The sequence below is a fragment of the Hylobates moloch genome, unplaced genomic scaffold (genome assembly GCF_009828535.3).
Source record: "Hylobates moloch isolate HMO894 unplaced genomic scaffold, HMol_V3 SCAFFOLD_21, whole genome shotgun sequence".
Taxonomy (NCBI): Eukaryota; Metazoa; Chordata; class Mammalia; order Primates; family Hylobatidae; genus Hylobates; species Hylobates moloch.
Genome location: NW_026652296.1, coordinates 26,495,427 through 26,513,131, shown reverse-complemented (window position 1 = coordinate 26,513,131; position 17,705 = coordinate 26,495,427). Strand labels below are relative to the sequence as shown.

The 17,705-nt window shown below is 51.7% G+C and overlaps 1 protein-coding gene across 4 annotated transcripts in view; it reads right to left on the bottom strand.

Annotated features, from left to right (window-relative positions):
* Window positions 1-14,961, bottom strand: part of AHCY (adenosylhomocysteinase) — a 34,747-nt gene extending 19,786 nt beyond the window's left edge. For 2 of the 4 annotated variants that reach the window (XM_032143339.2, XM_032143340.2), the window contains exons 1-8: window positions 14,849-14,961; window positions 8,021-8,211; window positions 6,705-6,780; window positions 4,644-4,793; window positions 3,690-3,802; window positions 3,002-3,209; window positions 2,822-2,909; window positions 2,604-2,721 (exon numbers count right to left, since the gene is read on the bottom strand). In XM_032143339.2, the coding sequence (XP_031999230.1) occupies window positions 2,604-2,721; window positions 2,822-2,909; window positions 3,002-3,209; window positions 3,690-3,802; window positions 4,644-4,793; window positions 6,705-6,780; window positions 8,021-8,211; window positions 14,849-14,876 (972 nt within the window). In that variant the 5' untranslated portion in view covers window positions 14,877-14,961. Of the gene's footprint in view, window positions 1-2,603; window positions 2,722-2,821; window positions 2,910-3,001; window positions 3,210-3,689; window positions 3,803-4,643; window positions 4,794-6,704; window positions 6,781-8,020; window positions 8,212-13,928; window positions 14,406-14,848 lie in introns of those variants that run through there. The other 2 variants (XM_032143341.2, XM_058433018.1) reach the window with 2 other exon arrangements.
* Between the last annotated feature and the right edge of the window lie 2,744 nt (window positions 14,962-17,705).

The following is a 17,705-nucleotide window of genomic DNA, read 5'->3' as shown; positions in this document are numbered from 1 at the left end:
AGAAGGGCATGTGTTCTGTTCCAAACAAACAGAGCTGTCTGGGCAGATGAGCAGAAGTAGGAGCTGCAGTGGGTATTCAGGGAGTGGTCAATTACTGCCTGAGTACAGAGGCCCTTGAGAGGACGGACAAGAGATAATGTTGGGCAGAAGGTTGGCAAGACCGTCAAGGATGTTGAGGGTGGGCATACAGTCCAGCTTTGGAGGGCAGCTTGGCAGAAAGGTGCCCATCACCCCAGTGTAGCAGGTTTCACCTGTGATGCCTTTGCAAAAGGAGGTCTAGACAGCTGGCTGTCTGGGGTGTGGCTGCCACAGAAGCATGCCCTGGCCACCCCCACACTGTGATGAGTGCCAGGCCTTCTAGGCAGAGATGGAGATGCCCTCTGCCTAGCCGGGAACTGACACCCTAGACTAGCGCAGGACCTAGCCAAGGAGAACTCCCACGCAGGAGCAGAGCACCCAAAAGGAGCAGTGTAGGGGATGTGGGTTCACAGAGCTGCCTGTCTGCCTCTCTGGGACTTGGGCTTCTGGTGTGGCTGTGACTGGGTGGGTGTCAGGGCTTTGGCCAACTCTGTATCTGTATCTTCTGTATCATATCTCAAACACGGCACAGCACCAACTCAAAGAACCTCACATAAGTGGGCTTTTCTCCCTTTAAAAAATGTGATGGGCCTGGTGCGGCAGCTCACATCTATAATCCCGGCGCTTTGGGAGATAACTTAAGCTCAGGAGTTTGAGACCAACCTGGGGAATGCTATATTTAGCAAGACCTCGTCTCTACAAAAAATAAAAAGTTAGCCAGGTGTAGTAGTGCACACCTGTAGTCCCAGGTACTTGGGAGGCTGAGGCAGGAGGATCAGCTCCTTCAGCCCAAGAGGTCAAGGCTGCAGTGAGCCACGATCGTGCCACTGCCCTCTAGCTTGGGTAACAGAGTGAGCCCGTCTCAAAAAAAGAAAAAAAAAAAAAAAGAAGAACATCTCTATACACATACTTAATTATCTCCTAAGGACCAATTACAGGAGGGATTGCCCAGTCAAAGAGGTTGCCTAACTTTAAAGCTCTTGATATCCAAAGCCAAAATGTCTTCCAGAAACATACCACTTTTATAATCAGAGAAAAAAATAAACCCATAATAATTGCAACTCAAGTAAAACTTCACACCGCCTACAAGAACTCATCTTCCAGTATCAGTGCCCCAATGCCCAATGCAAACCTGTTCTTTCCCAGCTCAGTGCATGGGCCTGCTCCTCACACAGCGATTCAAGCTGTGTCCCTTTTTGTTTTTTGTTTTGTTTTTGAGATGGAGTCTCGTTCAGTTGCCCAGGCTGGAGTGCAATGGCGCAATCTCGGCTCACTGCAACCTCCGCCTACCACGTTTAGGCGATTCTCATGCCTCAACCTCCCAAGTAGCTGGGATTACAGGCACCCACCACCATGCCCAGCTAATTTTTTTGTTTGTTTGTTTTTGAGACAGAGTCTCGCACTGTCACCCAGGCTGGAATACAGTGGAACAATCTCGGCTCACTACAATCTCCACCTCCCAGGTTCATGTGATTCTCCTGCCTCAGCCTCCCAAGTAGCTGGGATTGCAGGTGCACACCACCACACCCGGCTAATTTTTTGTATTTTTAGTAGAGACAGGATTTCACTATGTTGGCCAGACTGGTCTCAAACTCCTGACCTTGTGATCCGCCCACCTCGGCCTCCCAAAGTGCTGGGATTACAGGCATGAGCCACTGTACCTGGCCTTTTTTTTTTTTTTTTTTTGAGATGGAGTCTCACTCTTATTAACCAGGCAGGAATACGATGGTGCGACCTCGGCTCACTGCAACCTCTGCCTCCCAGCTTCAGGCAATTCTCTCCTGCCTCAGCCTCCTGAGTAGCTGGGATTACAGGTGCCCGCCACCATGCCCGGCTAATTTTTCTATTTTTAGTAGAGATGGGGTTTCATCATATTGGTCAGGCTGGTCTCGAACCCCTGAACTCATGTGATCTGCCCGCCTCGGCCTCCCAAAGTGCTGGGATTACAGGCGTGAGCTACTGCACCCGGCCCAGCTAATTTTTTTGTATTTTTAGTAGAGACAGGGTTTCAACCATGTTGGCCAGGCTAGTCTCGAACTCCTGGCCTCAGGTGATCTGCCCATCTCGGCCTACCAAAGTGCTGGGATTACAGGTGTGAGCCACTGTGCACGGCCAAAGCTGTGTCCTTTGTTACTCTGCCTTCATCGTGACCCCACATGCCGTCAATCCATCCCCAGCACTCCCTAAGCCGAGGCGGCCATCATCCCCTGCAGGGATTCTACGAGCCTCCTCTAAAAGCCTCTCTCCCCACCACCCGCTGTTGTTGCTTTTATTCTGCACACAGTAGCTAGAGTGATCTTTCTAAAACTACAGCTCACCACATACAGCTCACCTGCCTGATACCTTCAGGGATGCCGGCTGCCCTCAGGATAAGGTTGCCACCTCCGGCTGGCTCTGACGCTAGGCCCTCTTCTCCCCATCCCCCTGCACAGGTTGCCACCATCTCCTCAGCTCCCCTCCCTGGCAGCCAGCACTCCTCTGCACTCCCATCTGCCCAGCCCGCTAGCAAGGCGGGAGCTTCTCACCTGCGGCTTGATGTTCACCTTCTCCACAGCGTTCTCGCTGAGCCACTTGACATCGATCTCCACGTCAAAGTGTCCAATGTTACACACAATGGCATCATCCTTCATCTGCTCAAAGTGTCTGTCAGGCAGCCCAAGACCATGGGAGATTGTCAGGGACAGAGAGCTGTCCCAACCCTGCCCTTCTCCCTCACTCCCCGGGACCCCCATCTGGCACCTACCGGCCAAGGATGATGTCAACGCAGCCTGTGGTAGTGACAAAGATGTTGCCCTCCTGACAGGCCTCATCCATGGTGGTCACCTCATAGCCTGTGCAGAGACAGTGGCTGTGGGTCATCTACGGTGGCCTTGCCCCTCCCTCTGGCCCCAGTGGCTGACAACCAACCCTTGCCCTATCCTACCCTCCATGGCAGCCTGCAGAGCGTTGATGGGGTCAATCTCGGTGATGATGACGCGGGCTCCGAAACCCCGCAGGGCCTGGGCACAGCCCTTGCCCACATCACCATAGCCTGCTACCACCGCTACCTTGCCGGCAATCATCACATCTGTGGCCCGCTTGATGCCATCTATGAGGGACTCCCGGCAGCCATAGAGGTTGTCAAACTTGCTCTGAAAGGAAAGGGGGTAAGGAGACAATAGGGGCAGGCAAGGCCCTGGGGCCAGGACAACTTGGCCTCAGAGTATTCTGAAGAGACCAGGCATCGTGGGTCCACTGAGCATCCCAGCCTGGGCTGAACCCCTCCAGCAGCCAATGCCCCCACACACCCTTCACCCCAATCGGCTCCAAGAGCTTCTCTCTGATGTTTCTCTGCCAGTGTGGAGCCTTCCTAGGCATCAGTTACTAGGAGAGATTGCCCAGTCAAAGACCTTGCTTTACTTGAAAGCTCTTCTTCCCAAAGCCATAAAGCTCCTAACACCCAGCTCTGAGACCCCTTTTAAATGCCCTCATTAGCCTGTCTATAACCACTTTTGCCCCCTCAAATGAGGGCTTCATGTCCCTAACCTCAGCCTTCCTGGGCACTCTTCTTCAGAGGCCTCGCCCTGAGCTGCAGCCACTGCAGTGGGAGCTGTCACTGCCCCTCGGCTCACCTTGGTGACGGAGTCATTGACATTGATGGCAGGCACCCTGAGGATCCCACTGGCCATCATCTTGTAGAGGTTGTGGACCCCAGTCGTGGTCTCCTCAGAGATGCCTCGGATGCCTAAACAAGTGGGGACAGGACAAGCCTCAGAGATGCCACACCTGTGCTCACGCAAATTCCTCATCTTTGCCCCCTAAAGCCATTCCTCTTTCTGGGTTCCCTTCTCTGTGACTGATCCCACAGGTCCCCCAATCACCCAGACCCACGTGAGGGAGGAGTCCCCGACGCCCTCCTACAGGGAAGCCACCACCAAGCCTAGTGACTCTGCCTCCGAACAACTCCCAGCTTCTCTGTTCTCACTGCCGCTGCTCTAGTCCCTGACCCCGTTGCTTCTTCCCAGTCTCCCTACCACAACCCATCCTCCATGCAGTAGGCATTTCTAACATGTATCTTCTCAGAGAAATCTTCTCAACACCCTCCAGCTATTTCTCCTTGCTCTGCGAATCAAGTCAAACACTTTTCTATTGGCCTATTAGGCCCTAACACATCTGGCCTTCATAAAAGTTCACACCATACCCCCAGTGAAGGCTCCCTTTGCTCACTGCTATCCTGTGGGCCTCTTTTCTGTTTCATGAACACTCCAGCCATTCTTGCCTCAGGGCCTCTGCACTCTCTGTACTCCCTGTACTCCCCGTGCCTGCTTTGAACAAAGCTGGCTCCCTCCCAGCTATTCCCAACCATGGCCCTGTGCCTGCCCTTGGGCCATCAGCTCAGCTGCCCTAGCCTCACACCCTCAGAAGTCAGGAGGCCCCAGCATGAATGCCAGAGCCTGCCATCCTCACATCTTCCAGATCCTGCTGCTTGAGGTGATGGGAGTTCTGCCAGGCCTGCGGCCATCATGTGGGCGAACAGGCCCCACCCAGGCCACCAGCACCCAGCCCACCTGCCCCGCCCTGCTCACCTGGCAGGAGCTGCGGGTACTTGGTGTGGATGAGGTTGGTGAGGTCGCCCCCGTCGTCCAGAATCATGTTGAGGGGCCCGTCCTTGAAGTACAGGGTCTGCTCAATGCACCACAGGTACTCCTCATCCGTTTCGCCCTTCCAGGCATACACTGGAGGGTGAGTGGCACATCAGGGCCTGGACTTCCCAACTGGTACCTGCTCCAGGGAACAACCCTGGCAGAGCCAAAACTACCTCCTTTCCAATTCCCATCCTCAGCTACCTCTGGCCCCTCCGAAAACTCAGCAGTGGTCAGAACACAACTTGGAGCCAGATAGATCTGAGTTTAAACCCTGGCTCTGCCACTTGCCAGCTGTGTGACCTTGGGCAAATCACTTCACCTCTCTGAGCCTCAGTCTTCTCCTCTGTAAATAGGGCTCACAATAGTATGGATTAAGTGAGACAGAAGCCATGTATAGCCCCTCCCAGATATAGATATCAGGAAATCATTCTTTCCTTTCTCAGCCCCTTCTGCCTGGGCCCCAAGGACTGAGGCATCAACCCTGAGTGACCAGGGCTTGATGCCCCACAACGCCTCCCCCTCAGCGGGATCCACAAGGCAGGATCCAGGGTTTGCTCTGCACTGAAAGGACTAGAGCACTAGCAGCCTCTGTTGGGGGGAGGAATCTCAGGCAAAGTTTTGCCAAAAAATGACTACGAGCAGCTACCATGTATGGGGCACTTGCTTTCTGCCAGACATGACTCTAAATCCTCCATACACTATCTCATTCTTCCTCATAGAAACCCTGTGAGGCAGGCATGACCATTATCATCACTTACAGATGCCCAGAGAGGGGCTAAGACGCACTTGGGCGACTCTACATGAAATTCCAGAATAGACACCAGAACTAAGGGCTACTGACCACCAGCCCACGCTCCTCCCATGTGGCATGACTAGGGCACAGGTGTGGGGTTCCCAGGAGCCTCTTGTGAGCAAAGGATGCTGGCGAAGCAGAGCCAGCTGCTCCTACCCACAACTGGAGCAGACAATGGTCTTAAGAATTGCAGTAAGCCAGGCCGGGCGCGGTGGCTCCCGCTTGTAATCCCAGCACTTTGGGAGGCCGAGGCGGGTGGATCACGAGGTCAGGAGATCGAGACCACGGTGAAACCCCGTCTCTACTAAAAATAATACAAAAAATTAGCCGGGCGTGGTGGCGGGCGCCTGTAGTCCCAGCTACTCGGAGAGGCTGAGGCAGGAGAATGGCGTGAACCCAGGAGGCGGAGCTTGCAGTGAGCCGAGATTGCGCCACTGCACTCCAGCCTGGGCGACAGAGCGAGACTCCGTCTCAAAAAAAAAAAAAAAAGAAAGAATTGCAGTAAGCCGAGATCACACCACTGCACTCCAGTATGGGCAACGGGGCAAGACTCTATCTCAAAAAAAAAAGAAAAGAAAACAAGGCCTTTCCCAGAAGAAAGCCATGGTGCCCAGCCAAGGCTGAGGAGGAATGGGGATCATGCCCATTCAGCCCTGGTCAGTCTGTGAAGGAGCGCTGTGCCACCCCCTCCTCTCCACCTGTGGTTGGTTAGAAGCAATCTTGAATGTCCTAATCACTGGGTCAGATCTAACTAACCACTCCCCTCCCCAAGTCTAAGCAGACATGTGCCCTGCGTGTGAAAACTCCTTTCTCGTTAGTCTTGGTCCTTCCTCAGTCCTTTAGACCGCCATACCCTAGGCAGTGAACCTCTTTTTCTGCCCCGTAGGCCTCCCCAGTTCTTTGGAAAGAGATCCACATCGTTCCTTTAATGAACTTCCCCTCCACTTCATCATGTAGTTCCCAATCATAAGATCTTGCTCTTCCTGGTTACACGGCTTGACTTGGGTCAATAAACAACTTCCACAAGATTTTAGATGATGATGGGACAAAGCTGCTCTTTCCTATGGGTCGCTGGACTGGGATTTTGTGGCTGTGACTCCTCTCCCTTTCTGTAATATAAGGAAGTCTGTTGCTTTAACAGTCAGTGAAGCAAAGAGGGCAGAGCCCCTTCACAAATTCCACATGTCCCAGAAGCAAGCAGGACTTACCTGGAATGCCAGCCTTGGCAATGGCAGCCGCCGCATGGTCCTGGGTGGAGAAGATGTTGCAGCTGGACCACTGCACCTAGAAGAGCCATTAAAACAAGGCTGTTGGTCACTGATGGCTCAAAAGCACCAGGGACACTGGGCAAGGAAAAGGGAGAGCTCTTCAAGTAGTGGGGAGAGACTTGGGATCTAGGCACAGCAAGCTCTAGGATCATAGGCTGGGGACGCTGGGTGGGCAGATGGGAGCCAGAGCAGGGGCAAGATCCGACTCAGGTTTTAAAACCTCACTCCAGTGCTGTGTGGAAGGGAAAGGGCAGAAGCAAGGGGACAACTGCAGAGACTGTTGGAGAAGACTCCAGACAAAAAATATGACAGTGGCAGTGGAGGTGATGAGAAGTTGTCACATCCTGGGTCTACTCTGAAGGCTGCACTGACAGGATTTGCTGAGGAACGAGTTGTTGAAGTAAAGGGGGTTGGGAGTGGGGAGGAAAGGGAGGGGAGGAGATGACTCCCAGATTCTTGAATTGAGAGAACCCAGAAGGCTGGAGTGGAGGTTCCATTTACTCAGGTGGGGAAGGCTTCGAGAAGAAGAGGGGGCAGAAAATCCCGAGTCTGTTTGAACACGTTCTGCCTGAGATGAGTACTAGACCTCCAGGGAGCGTCAACACCCCCGCTCCTGGATATGCCAGTCTGCAGTTCCAGGAGAAGTCCAGGCTAGTACAAAAATGTGAGAGTCATCACCAGATAGATAGTGTCTAAAGCTATAAAATCAGATCGCCAAGAGTGAATGCTGAAAACAAGAGGTCCAAGGACTGAGCCCTGAGCCCCTCTGTGGATTTTGCCTCCACTGCCCTACCCTGCTTTGGGAAACCAGCTTGCTTCTTGACTCTCTGAGACCTTAGGAGAGCTGTCAATCATTGGCACACATAACCCAAGCTGAACCAATCAGAGCTGCCATCATCCAGCAGCCATGATGGGTCCAGGGTAGGCCTGTGACCCCTGGAGGGCCAAGGCAAGCTGGCCCTTACAGGACTAAGTAGGACATGGGCGCTGAATTTTTCCTGCCAGAGCATCCATCAGGAGGATGCCTTGACGGTAGCCAACAGTGACCTTCCCAGCCAGGGAGAAAATCTGCAGAACACTCACCATAAGGGGTGGCAACACTGGGAAACGGAGGAAACCCAGTGAGAGGGAGAAGCCCCTCCAGGCCCGCAGTCAGCTCCACACCTGGAAGGTCCCCACCCTGGCACAGTCGTCTTCTTCCCTGGCTGAACCCAGGGAGGGCAAGGACTCTGGGGTGATACAGCTGTGGGCCTCACCTCAGCACCCAGGGTGACGAGGGTCTCAATGAGGACAGCCGTCTCCACGGTCATGTGCAGGCAGCCAGCAATGCGGGCGCCCTTCAGTGGCTTGGAGGCCGAGTACCGCTCCCGCATACGCATCAGGCCCGGCATCTCGTTCTCGGCAATGTCCAGGGCCTTGCGTCCCCAGGCAGCCAGACCGATGTCAGCTACGGGGGGAAACAGGTGGGAGTTCCGTGAGTCCCCTCATCCCACCAACCAAGAGGGGTGGTCACTGTGTGTGGACCCCGATCCACATGTGGACTCAACACACTAGGGCTTAGCACTGTCACCGCATTCTCTCACTCGTGCAACAAGTATTTATGAAGCCAGAGTACTCAAGAAAGACATGGTCCCTGCCTACCTGCACCTTTCTGACTTGTGGGAGAACACATTTAATCACACAGGGACACAAAAATTACAACATAAAGAAGCGTCCCTTTGAAAAATAGCTCACATGATACTTCCCACTACCCTGCCTTTCCGCTGACACCTACCAACCTCCAGGCCACTCCTCACTCCCTAAAGATGTTACCTGCTGGTTTTCCATCTTCCTCTCTCAGTCATCACTCTTGGTGATTCGACACTCATAAATCCTATCTAACATTTTGGATTTGACAGTTTCTTGATCTCCTTTTAGATGTGAAAATGCTTCCCCACTCCTGATGTTTCTTTCCACCTGGAGGAACTCATCCGTATAACTAATGCTCTTGGCCCCACCTGGAGGAACTCATCCGTATAACTAATGCTCTTGGCCTCTCTGCCCCAGGGGAGGTGAGGTGAGCTTGTCTGACCAGTAAAACTGAAAGGAATAAATGGTGTGCTCAGCTTAGCGCTCCCTTCTTTTTGCAAGCAAGCACTCACCTGCCCACTTGCAGGAAGCTGGTGTTCTCTGCTTTTCCAGAGACCAGCCTACCCTGGCCCACCTTGCCTGCAACTGATTGGGTAACTGCTGAATCTGGGGGTTCAGTAAGCAGGATCATTTGGATTTCATATTAATCTATATCCTCTGGCTTTGAGGTTATTAGCAATAAAAGGTAATATTTCGGGTGCTGCCACCTAAAATATTAATCTACATCCTCTGGCTTCGAGGTTACTAGTAACAAAAAGTATATTTCAGGTACTATCTGCCACCTAAAATGTCTTGAATTTGTTCAAATTCTCAGGCAGGAAAGAAGGATACTATTATGAGCTAACTTACTATCTCAATGCTCTTCCCTCTGATCATCTTACCCTCCTCTCTACCCTACCACACTGGTCCATTTCCAGGGTCATACCCCAGGTCAGTCCCTAGGTCAAAGTTTGCAGACTTCCCTGATAAGGGATGTTCTTCTGGCATGCTTGTAAATCTCCCCTGGAAAATCTGATTCAGCAGGTCTAAGACTCCTGGTGATCTTTATCTTTAGGGAAGCTGAGATCCTGCCAAACACCCAAAGAGGTAGGCGGTGGGAGGCAAAGGACTCTGAAGAGAATTTAATAATCAATAAAATTGTCTGTCAGTCAGCTTCCTACAGTGCATTATAACAATTTCAGAGATGAAACACACCTCCCGCATGAGAGACCACTCCGGCTGTGCCTCAACTCAAGCCACCCACCCCAGCCCTCCTACCCTGGTGGGCCATCACCAGTGATAGCTCTCCTTGGAAATCTGGACTTCAAGCACCCAACTCTAGCCACGTCTTATCTTTCTGGTTTTCTCCCTCCAGAGCCCAAGCTCCAACAAGGCTGTGGCCTGTCAGGTCAGAACTTCTATTCAATTCATCCTCCCAATTTCTAGTGTCCCTTCTGCCCCCTTTCCCTTTGAGAACTCACTTGGTAAAACTCTCAGCCCCATTAAACCCAACCGTCCACTGCACCAGACTCACTGAACCCAGCAGGAGGACAATCACAACCACAACAAGACATCACACTTAATTATTTATTTATTTATTTATTTATTTATTTATTTTTGAGACATAGTCTGGCTCTGTAGACCAGGCTGGGGTGCAGTGGCGTGATCTCGGCTCACTGCAACCTCCACCTCTCAGGTCCCGGTTCAAGCAATTCTGGTGCCTCAGCCTCCCCAATAGCTGGGATTACAGGAACTCGCCACCATGCCCAGCTAATTTTTGTATTTTTAGAGGAGACGGGGTTTCACCATGTTGGCCAGGCTGACCTCATGATCCACCTGCTTCAGCCTCCCAAAGTGCTGGGATTACAGGTGTGAGCCACCACACCTGGCCAAGATATCACATTTATTAAGACCATAAAAGACAGCAGCAATCCTATGACATTTTCCTAGTAAATTTACTCCCATTTTCTACTCTCTTCAACCCTCCAACACCTTTCCCCATTGAATGACAATCTCACTTCCCAATTCACTGAGATGAATTCAGAACCAGGCCACTTTTCCCCTATGGAATCTACTAGTCACCTATATAGCAAGTCATCTACAGCTTCAGACCAGGCACTCTTTCCTGTTACCACAGATGAGTTGGCTGGGCGCGGTGGCTCACACCTGTAATCCCAGCACTTTGGGAGGCCAAGGTGGGCAGATCACTTGAGGTCAGGAGTTCAAGACCAGCCTGACCAACATGGTGAAACCCCGCCTCTACTAAAAATACAAAAATTAGCCGGGTGTGGTGGTGGGTGCCTGTAATCCCAGCTACTTAGGAGGCTGAGGCAGGAGAATCACTTGAACCTGGGAGGCAGAGGCTGCAATGAGCCAAGATCATGCCACTGCACTCCAGCCTGGGTGACAGAGTGAGATTCGGTCTCAAAAAAATAAAATAAAATAGATGAGCTGTCCCTGCTCCATGGGGCCTGATTCCACATCCTCTCTCCTCCCTAAGGACTTCCATACTCCACTAAAACTGCTCTTTTGTCCAAAGACCAGTCTGATCTCCACACCTGATGCAAAATTACCTAAGATCATGTTTCTGCCAGCAGCACAGATCGCACGAATGACTTGCCCTCCTTCCTGAAACCCTTTCTTTATTTGGCTTCTGTGACTGTCCTCCTGTGCTTTTCCACCTACCTTCCTGGTTCCTCTTTAGCTAACAGACTTCAGGGTTTGCGGGCTCTCAGGGCTCCAACATCTCCCAGTTCTCTAATGTTTACCTATTAAGCTCATCCAGTCTTATGGCTTTACATACCTTCTCTATGGGGATGACTCCCACGTATTTATCTCCAACCCAAACTACTCCCCTGAACTTGAGACTCAATGTGATCCAACTGCCTCCACAGCACCTCCACTTGGATGTCCAGTTGGATATATTATATGTCATGTTGGAGTCCTCATGGCTCCTTGCCCCCACTACCGGTTACTCTCCCAATCTTCCCATTTTAGGAAATGAAACCATCATTCAACCAGCTACTCTGCCCAAAAACTTAAGATTTGATTCCTCTTTTCCTCTTTCACTTCAATCAGCATGTTTTTGGCTCAACAAGCAAAATATATAAGCAATCCAACCGCATCTCACCACCTTCATCTAAACTGTCACTTCTCAGGCTGGGCGCGGTGGCTCACAGCCTGTAATCCCAGCACTTTGGGAGGCCAAGGTGGGCGGTCACTTGAGGTCAGGAGTTCGAGACCAGCTTGGCCAACATGGTGAAACCCCATCTCTACTAAAAATACAAAAATTAGTTGGGCGTAGTGATAGGCACTTATAATCCCAGCTACTCAGGAGGCTGAGGCAGGAGAATCACTTGAACCTGGGAGGCAGAGGTGGCAGTGAGCTAAAATAGCACCCTGCACTCCAACCTGGGTGAAAGAGGGAGACTCTGTCTCCAAAAAAAAAATAAAGAAATAAATAAACTGCCACTTCTCAGTTGGACACTGCCACACTCTCTTCACTGGTCCCATGCTCTAACATGCCATTCTCCCCACAGCAGCCAGAAGAGGGAGGCTTTTAAAAATTTAAGTTACATCACCTCCATTATTCTACTAAAGTAAACAAAACTAAACAAGCAAACCCTCCAATGGCTTCCCTCAATCTTCGGGCCCTATCTGCATGACTGTCTGCCCCTCCTCCATCTCTCCACTTTCCCCCCTCACTAGCTGTTCAACACACAGGCTTCCTGATTGACTTCAGGCAAGCTCCACTCATTCCCACCTCAGGGCTTTAACCCAAGCAGTTCTCGGCCTGGACGGCTCCTCTCAAGCACCTAATGCAGTACCTGGCACACAGTAGGTGCTGAAAAAAACCTGGAAACAGGAAAGAACCTAGTATATCCCTGCTAGAGGAACAAAGAGTGCACCAGGGTGACTCAAATAGAGGCGTAAGATGAGTTGGGACATCAGTCCCAGTGAAGTGGGGAGCCTACAGTTTTCAGGGGCCAGCATTCAAAGACCAGATTTGTCTTTTGAAAAGACCCCATTGGCTGCTGCGTGGATCTGTGGAGCAAGAGATCCAGGGAGACCTGCAAGGAGAGAGACCAGACTGGGGTGGTGACCATGGAGACAGACAAGTGGCAGATCTGCTCACATAAAATGGAGACAATACTACTTTATCTGTATGCATGTCTGTGCCACCCCTGTCCCTGGGTCACATTTGTGTCTCCAGCATGACCTGGCTCAGAGAAGGGGTCAGCAACTGGTTACTGACCATATCTGTCGTCAGAACTGAAAGATCCATGAGAGGGGCTGGCACGCGACAAGGGTGGCAAAGAAAAACAACACAAATCTGAACCTAGTCTGAGTCCCAGCATTTACTAATGAGGAAAGGACCCAGAGAGGAGTTTGCTGCAGGTCCCACAGCCAATTAACGGCAGAAACAGAACTGGCAGCCAGGCAGGGCTAGAGCAGAGGTCCCTCTCAAGGCCCCTCCTGGGAGGGGCCCAGCTGTATGGGACAATGGGTTATGCCCTGTGCTGCTAAGCTCCACCCCTCCACTACCACATGTCCCTCCAGCTAAAAATAACTCCTTCAGTGCCGTCGAGGACACTGTGCCAGCCCCACAGTTTTCCGTGGGACCCTCAACTCCAAAGGCACAGGAGAGGCTAGATGCTGCAATCTCTGGAGCTACGGACTTGCAAAAATCACAGGAACACCTGTCCCCAGGACAAGCCAAGAGGAACAGCAAGAGCCCCTCTAAACATCAGTTTCTTCATCTGTTAAGTGTGGATAATCATCCCTAGCTTGCTACTCGCCCTAAGTAAATATAATGCCATATGATCAAGATCTGGCATACAGCAGGGCCTCCTTCCTCCAGCCCCACCCAGCTAAGCTCCCCCTCTCCCAAATCCAGCTTTATCTCCACCCACACAACCCAATGGCCCCAATCCTGACCTACTAATCTCTCCACAGTATGACAAGCCCCCATCCCAGCTCTACGATTGATGTGACCTTGACATAACCTTTCTGGGTTCAGTTTCAGCATCCACACAATGGAGACAGTCTACCCTGGCAGCAACTTGATGAACTACTTCAACAGAATCTTTGCAAGTCACCTCCCAAGGGCCTCAGTTTCATGCTCTATATAACGGGATTACGTCCACCTCTGTGAAGATTATTGTGTAAATACATGTAAATCACCAGATATACAGCAAGTGCTCCATAAATGTGGATGGCATTCTCCAGACTTGTGTCTTTTTTTTTTTTTTTTCTGAGACAGGGTCTTGCTCTGTTGCCTAGGTTGGAGTGTGGTGGTGCAATCTGGGCTCACTGCAACCTCCGTCTCCCTGGCTCAAACAATTCTCCTGCCTCAGCCTCCCGAGTAGCTGGGATTGAAGATGCCCGCCACCACCCCCGGCTAATTTTTGTATTTTTGGTAGAGATAGCGTTTCACCACGTTGGCGAGGCTGGTCTCGAACTCTTGACCTCAAGTGATTCGCCCACCTCGGTCTCTCAAAGTGCTGGAATTACAGGGGTGAGCCACCACACTCGGTCCAATAGTGTCAAAGTTACCTGAAAAGCTACTAGCCAAACTGAACTGGTTTTTGCTGAAAATTCATTAGGATTGTTCCGCGTGTATTCGCTTGCATACAGTGGTGAAAGGGTGCGCTCAGAGGTCTAGATGGCCTGCGTTCCAATCTTGCTCCATCACCACCAGCTGTAAGACTAAGGGCAAGTTACCTCTGCCTCAGGATTCTCATCATAAAACGAGAACAGTTTCCCTACAGAGCCATGAGACTAGAATAAAGCTAGAAGGCAGTGCCGATCTCACAGTAAACGCTAAGTAAACGTTAACTATCCCTGTATTACACTTCAATCGGTGGGACAGCAGGATTTTTCTAACCACTCCAAATTTTCTTCGAGATTTCTGCAAGGCTGCCCCTGCTGGCGGGGTGGCGGCCCCACAGGTTGGGTAACTGGCCCAAAGTCCCAGGGGAGAGGACCGGAGCCGGCCTGGGGCTCGCTTTCCAGGCCTCTCCTCATACACCCTCCGGGGTGCCCTCGCCATCCCTGTAGGAGGCCCAGAGAGGGGTGGACCCTCGTCGGGGCCGCCCAGCTGGACAGGGTCCGGTCCAGGCCTAGGAGGCCGAGCGCAGGCCTCCTGAGCAGGTTCCGGCAGGTGCCAGCCGTACCAGGCCGCGGCCAGGTGTGCTCTCCCGCGGAGCACGCCGCCAGTTTGCGGCTCGCAGACCGCGCGGCGGCCCCGGCGTCGCGGGGCATGCTGGGACTTGTAGTCCACGGCCACCCGGAACGGCCTGCTCATGGCCGCGCGAGAACTCCAACTTCCAGGTGGCTTCGCGCGGCCAGAAACGCGCCGAGCCTGCGATTCCAGGGGGTCCAGAGCGCCCCGAGTCGGCCCTACAGCCCTAGCCACTAACAAGCCCCGGCCGGGTGCCAAGCGGCCGCAACCCGCTGCAGGTCCTGGGACTCACCGACTTTGTAGGGCAGTTTGTCAGACATGCTGGCGGCACTCGTGATGAAAACGGGCGAAGAGGGCTGGGCCTCAGTCTGGGGACAGGAACTGGGCGGGCAGCGCCGGGCAGGGATATGCGCGTGGCGCTGGCGCCTTTAAATACCTTCCTCTCACTTGCATATTCATGACCCGCTGGGGCGGGGCCCAACGTGCAGGGCGGAGCCGGAGGGGATTTCGATCCCTGAAGAGAAGCCTCAGAATTTCACAAGGCATGGCCCCAGGAGTCTCACTCACCGGTCCGGAAGAGAGCGCCGGGAGAGGCCTGAGAGCCAGCCGGGTCGTCCTCTCGCTGGTTCAGCCAGTTGATTCAGTGTCAAAACCCAGCGGAACTGAAATTCCGCCAGTTCACTTTCCTGTGCCTCAATTTCCTCATCTGTAAAATGGGCCAAATGACACCTGCCACACAGATTATTATAAGTAAAGTTGCAGGCCAGGCGCGGTGGCTCACACCTGTAATCCCAGCACTTTGGGAGGCCAAGGCGGGAGGATCGCTTGACCCCAGGAGTTCAAGACCATCCTGGGCAACATAGTGAGACCTCATCTCTACAAAAAAAATTTAAAAATTAGCCGGGCGTGGTGGCGCGCGCTTGTAGTCCCAGCTACTTGGGACGCTGAGGCGGGAGGGAGGATCGCTTGAGCCGGGAGATCGAGACTGCAGCGAACTATCATCCCACCACAGCACTCCAGCCTGGGCGAAAGGGCAAGACCCTATCTCAAAAAAACCAAAACAAAGTTAAGTTGCCATTTGTCAGGTACCTACTGACATCCCAAACATTCGCCTTACTCCAAGTAACCACCACCCTGGATTTAAGTAAGTCTGCATACATTTCTTATACTTTTACTGCATTCGTATATCACTAAACAGTTCTTTCTGTGTTTAGCACCTTTATATATCAACTGTATTTACCCTTCTGCAACTTGCTTTTTTCTGTGAGCATTATATTTGTGAGACTCATGCATATAGCTTAAGTATATTCATTTTTGCTGCTATATAATTCAGTCATCCCTAGGCATGGGAAGGGGGGATTGGTTTCAGGACCCCTGTGGACTCCAAAACCTTTCTATGCTCAAGTCCCTCATATAAAATGAGGCAGTATTGGCATATAACCTATGCACATTCCCCCACACACTTTAATCATCTCTAGATTACTTATAACTAATAAAATGTAAATGCTATGTAAATAGTTGTTTTGTAATTTGTATTATTTTTATAGTTATGTTTTTTTAATTGCTTTTTTCCCCTGAAAAAAAAAATTTTTTTAATGTAGTCTTACTCTGTCGCCCACACTAGAGTGCAGTGGCACCATCTAGGCTCGCTGCAACCTCCACCTCCCCGGTTCAAGCAATTCTGCCTCAGCCTCCCGAGTAGCTTGAATTACAGGCACGCACCACCACACCCGGCTAATTTTGTTTTTTCTTTTTTTGAGACGGAGTTTGGCTCTTGTTGCCCAGGCTGGAGTGCAATGGCATGATCTTGGCTCACTCCAACCTCCGCCTCCCGGATTCAAGTGATTCTCCTGCCTCAGCCTCCCGAGTAGCTGGGATTACAGGCATGCGCCACCACGCCTGGCTAATTTTGTATTTTTAGTAGAGACAGAGTTTCTCCATATTGGTCAGGCTAATCTCGAACTCCGGACCTCAGGTGATCCGCCAACCTCCGCCTCCCAAAGTGCTGGGATTACAAGCGTAAGCCACCGTGCCCAGCTTCTATTCATTTTTTAACCTAAAAATGAGAAAAGAATTAAGCTCTTCTGGCCGGGCGCGTGGCTCACGCCTGTAATCCCAGCACATTGGGAGGCCAAGGCGGGCAGATCACGAGGTCAGGAAATCGAGACCATCCTGGCTAACAAGGTGAAACCCCATCTCTACTGAAAATACAAAAAAAAATTAGCTGGGCGTGGTGGCGGGAGCCTGTAGTCCCAGCTACTCGCGAGGCTGAGGCAGGAGAATGGCGTGAACCCGCGAGGCGGAGCTTGCAGTGAGCCAAGATGGCGCCACTGCACTCCAGCCTGGGTGCCGGAGCGAGACTCTTGTCTCAAAAAAAAAATAAAATAAAAATAAGAATTAAGCTCTTCTATGACATAGTAAATGTATTGGCCTCACTTGATCTGTACATCTGACCTCTGTCTGAGAGTCATGAGGGCTGATGTCAAGCAGAGACTTCCTGAGGGAATGAGGGTCCACGCCTGGGGGGTCGGCAGCAGGGTCCTCACGCATCCCTTTCAGCATTCTGCAGTGCATTGCAGTGTGTAGTGAGTCGTGTCCGTCTAACTAAACGTAGGATCATGTTACTAGGTTGTCCTACGAAAACAGACAAATGGCTTCAAAATATTCATGCAAAGAAATGGCAAGTTCCAGATACTGTGAAAATTACCAGCACAGCAAACAAGTAGAAAAGGACACAGCTGACAGGTCTCTTTCTGGTATGAATGCTGGTCTTTGTCAGCCATGTTGTAAGGAATGTAATAAAATTTGAGAAAACAATGATCAAAAAGACACTTTGAAATATGAATTTACAGCCGGGCGCAGTGGCTCACGCTTATAATCCCAGCACTTTGGGAGGCCGAGGCGGGCGGATCATGAGGTCAGGAGATCGAGACCACGGTGAAACCCCGTCTCTACTAAAAATACAAAAAAATTAGCCGGGCGTGGTGGCGGGCGCCTGTAGTCCCAGCTACTCGGAGAGGCTGAGGCAGGAGAATGGCGTGAACCCGGGAGGCGGAGCTTGCAGTGAGCCGAGATTGCGCCACTGCACTCCAGCCTGGGCAACAGAGTGAGACTCCGTCTCAAAAAAAAAAAAAAAGAAAAGAAATATG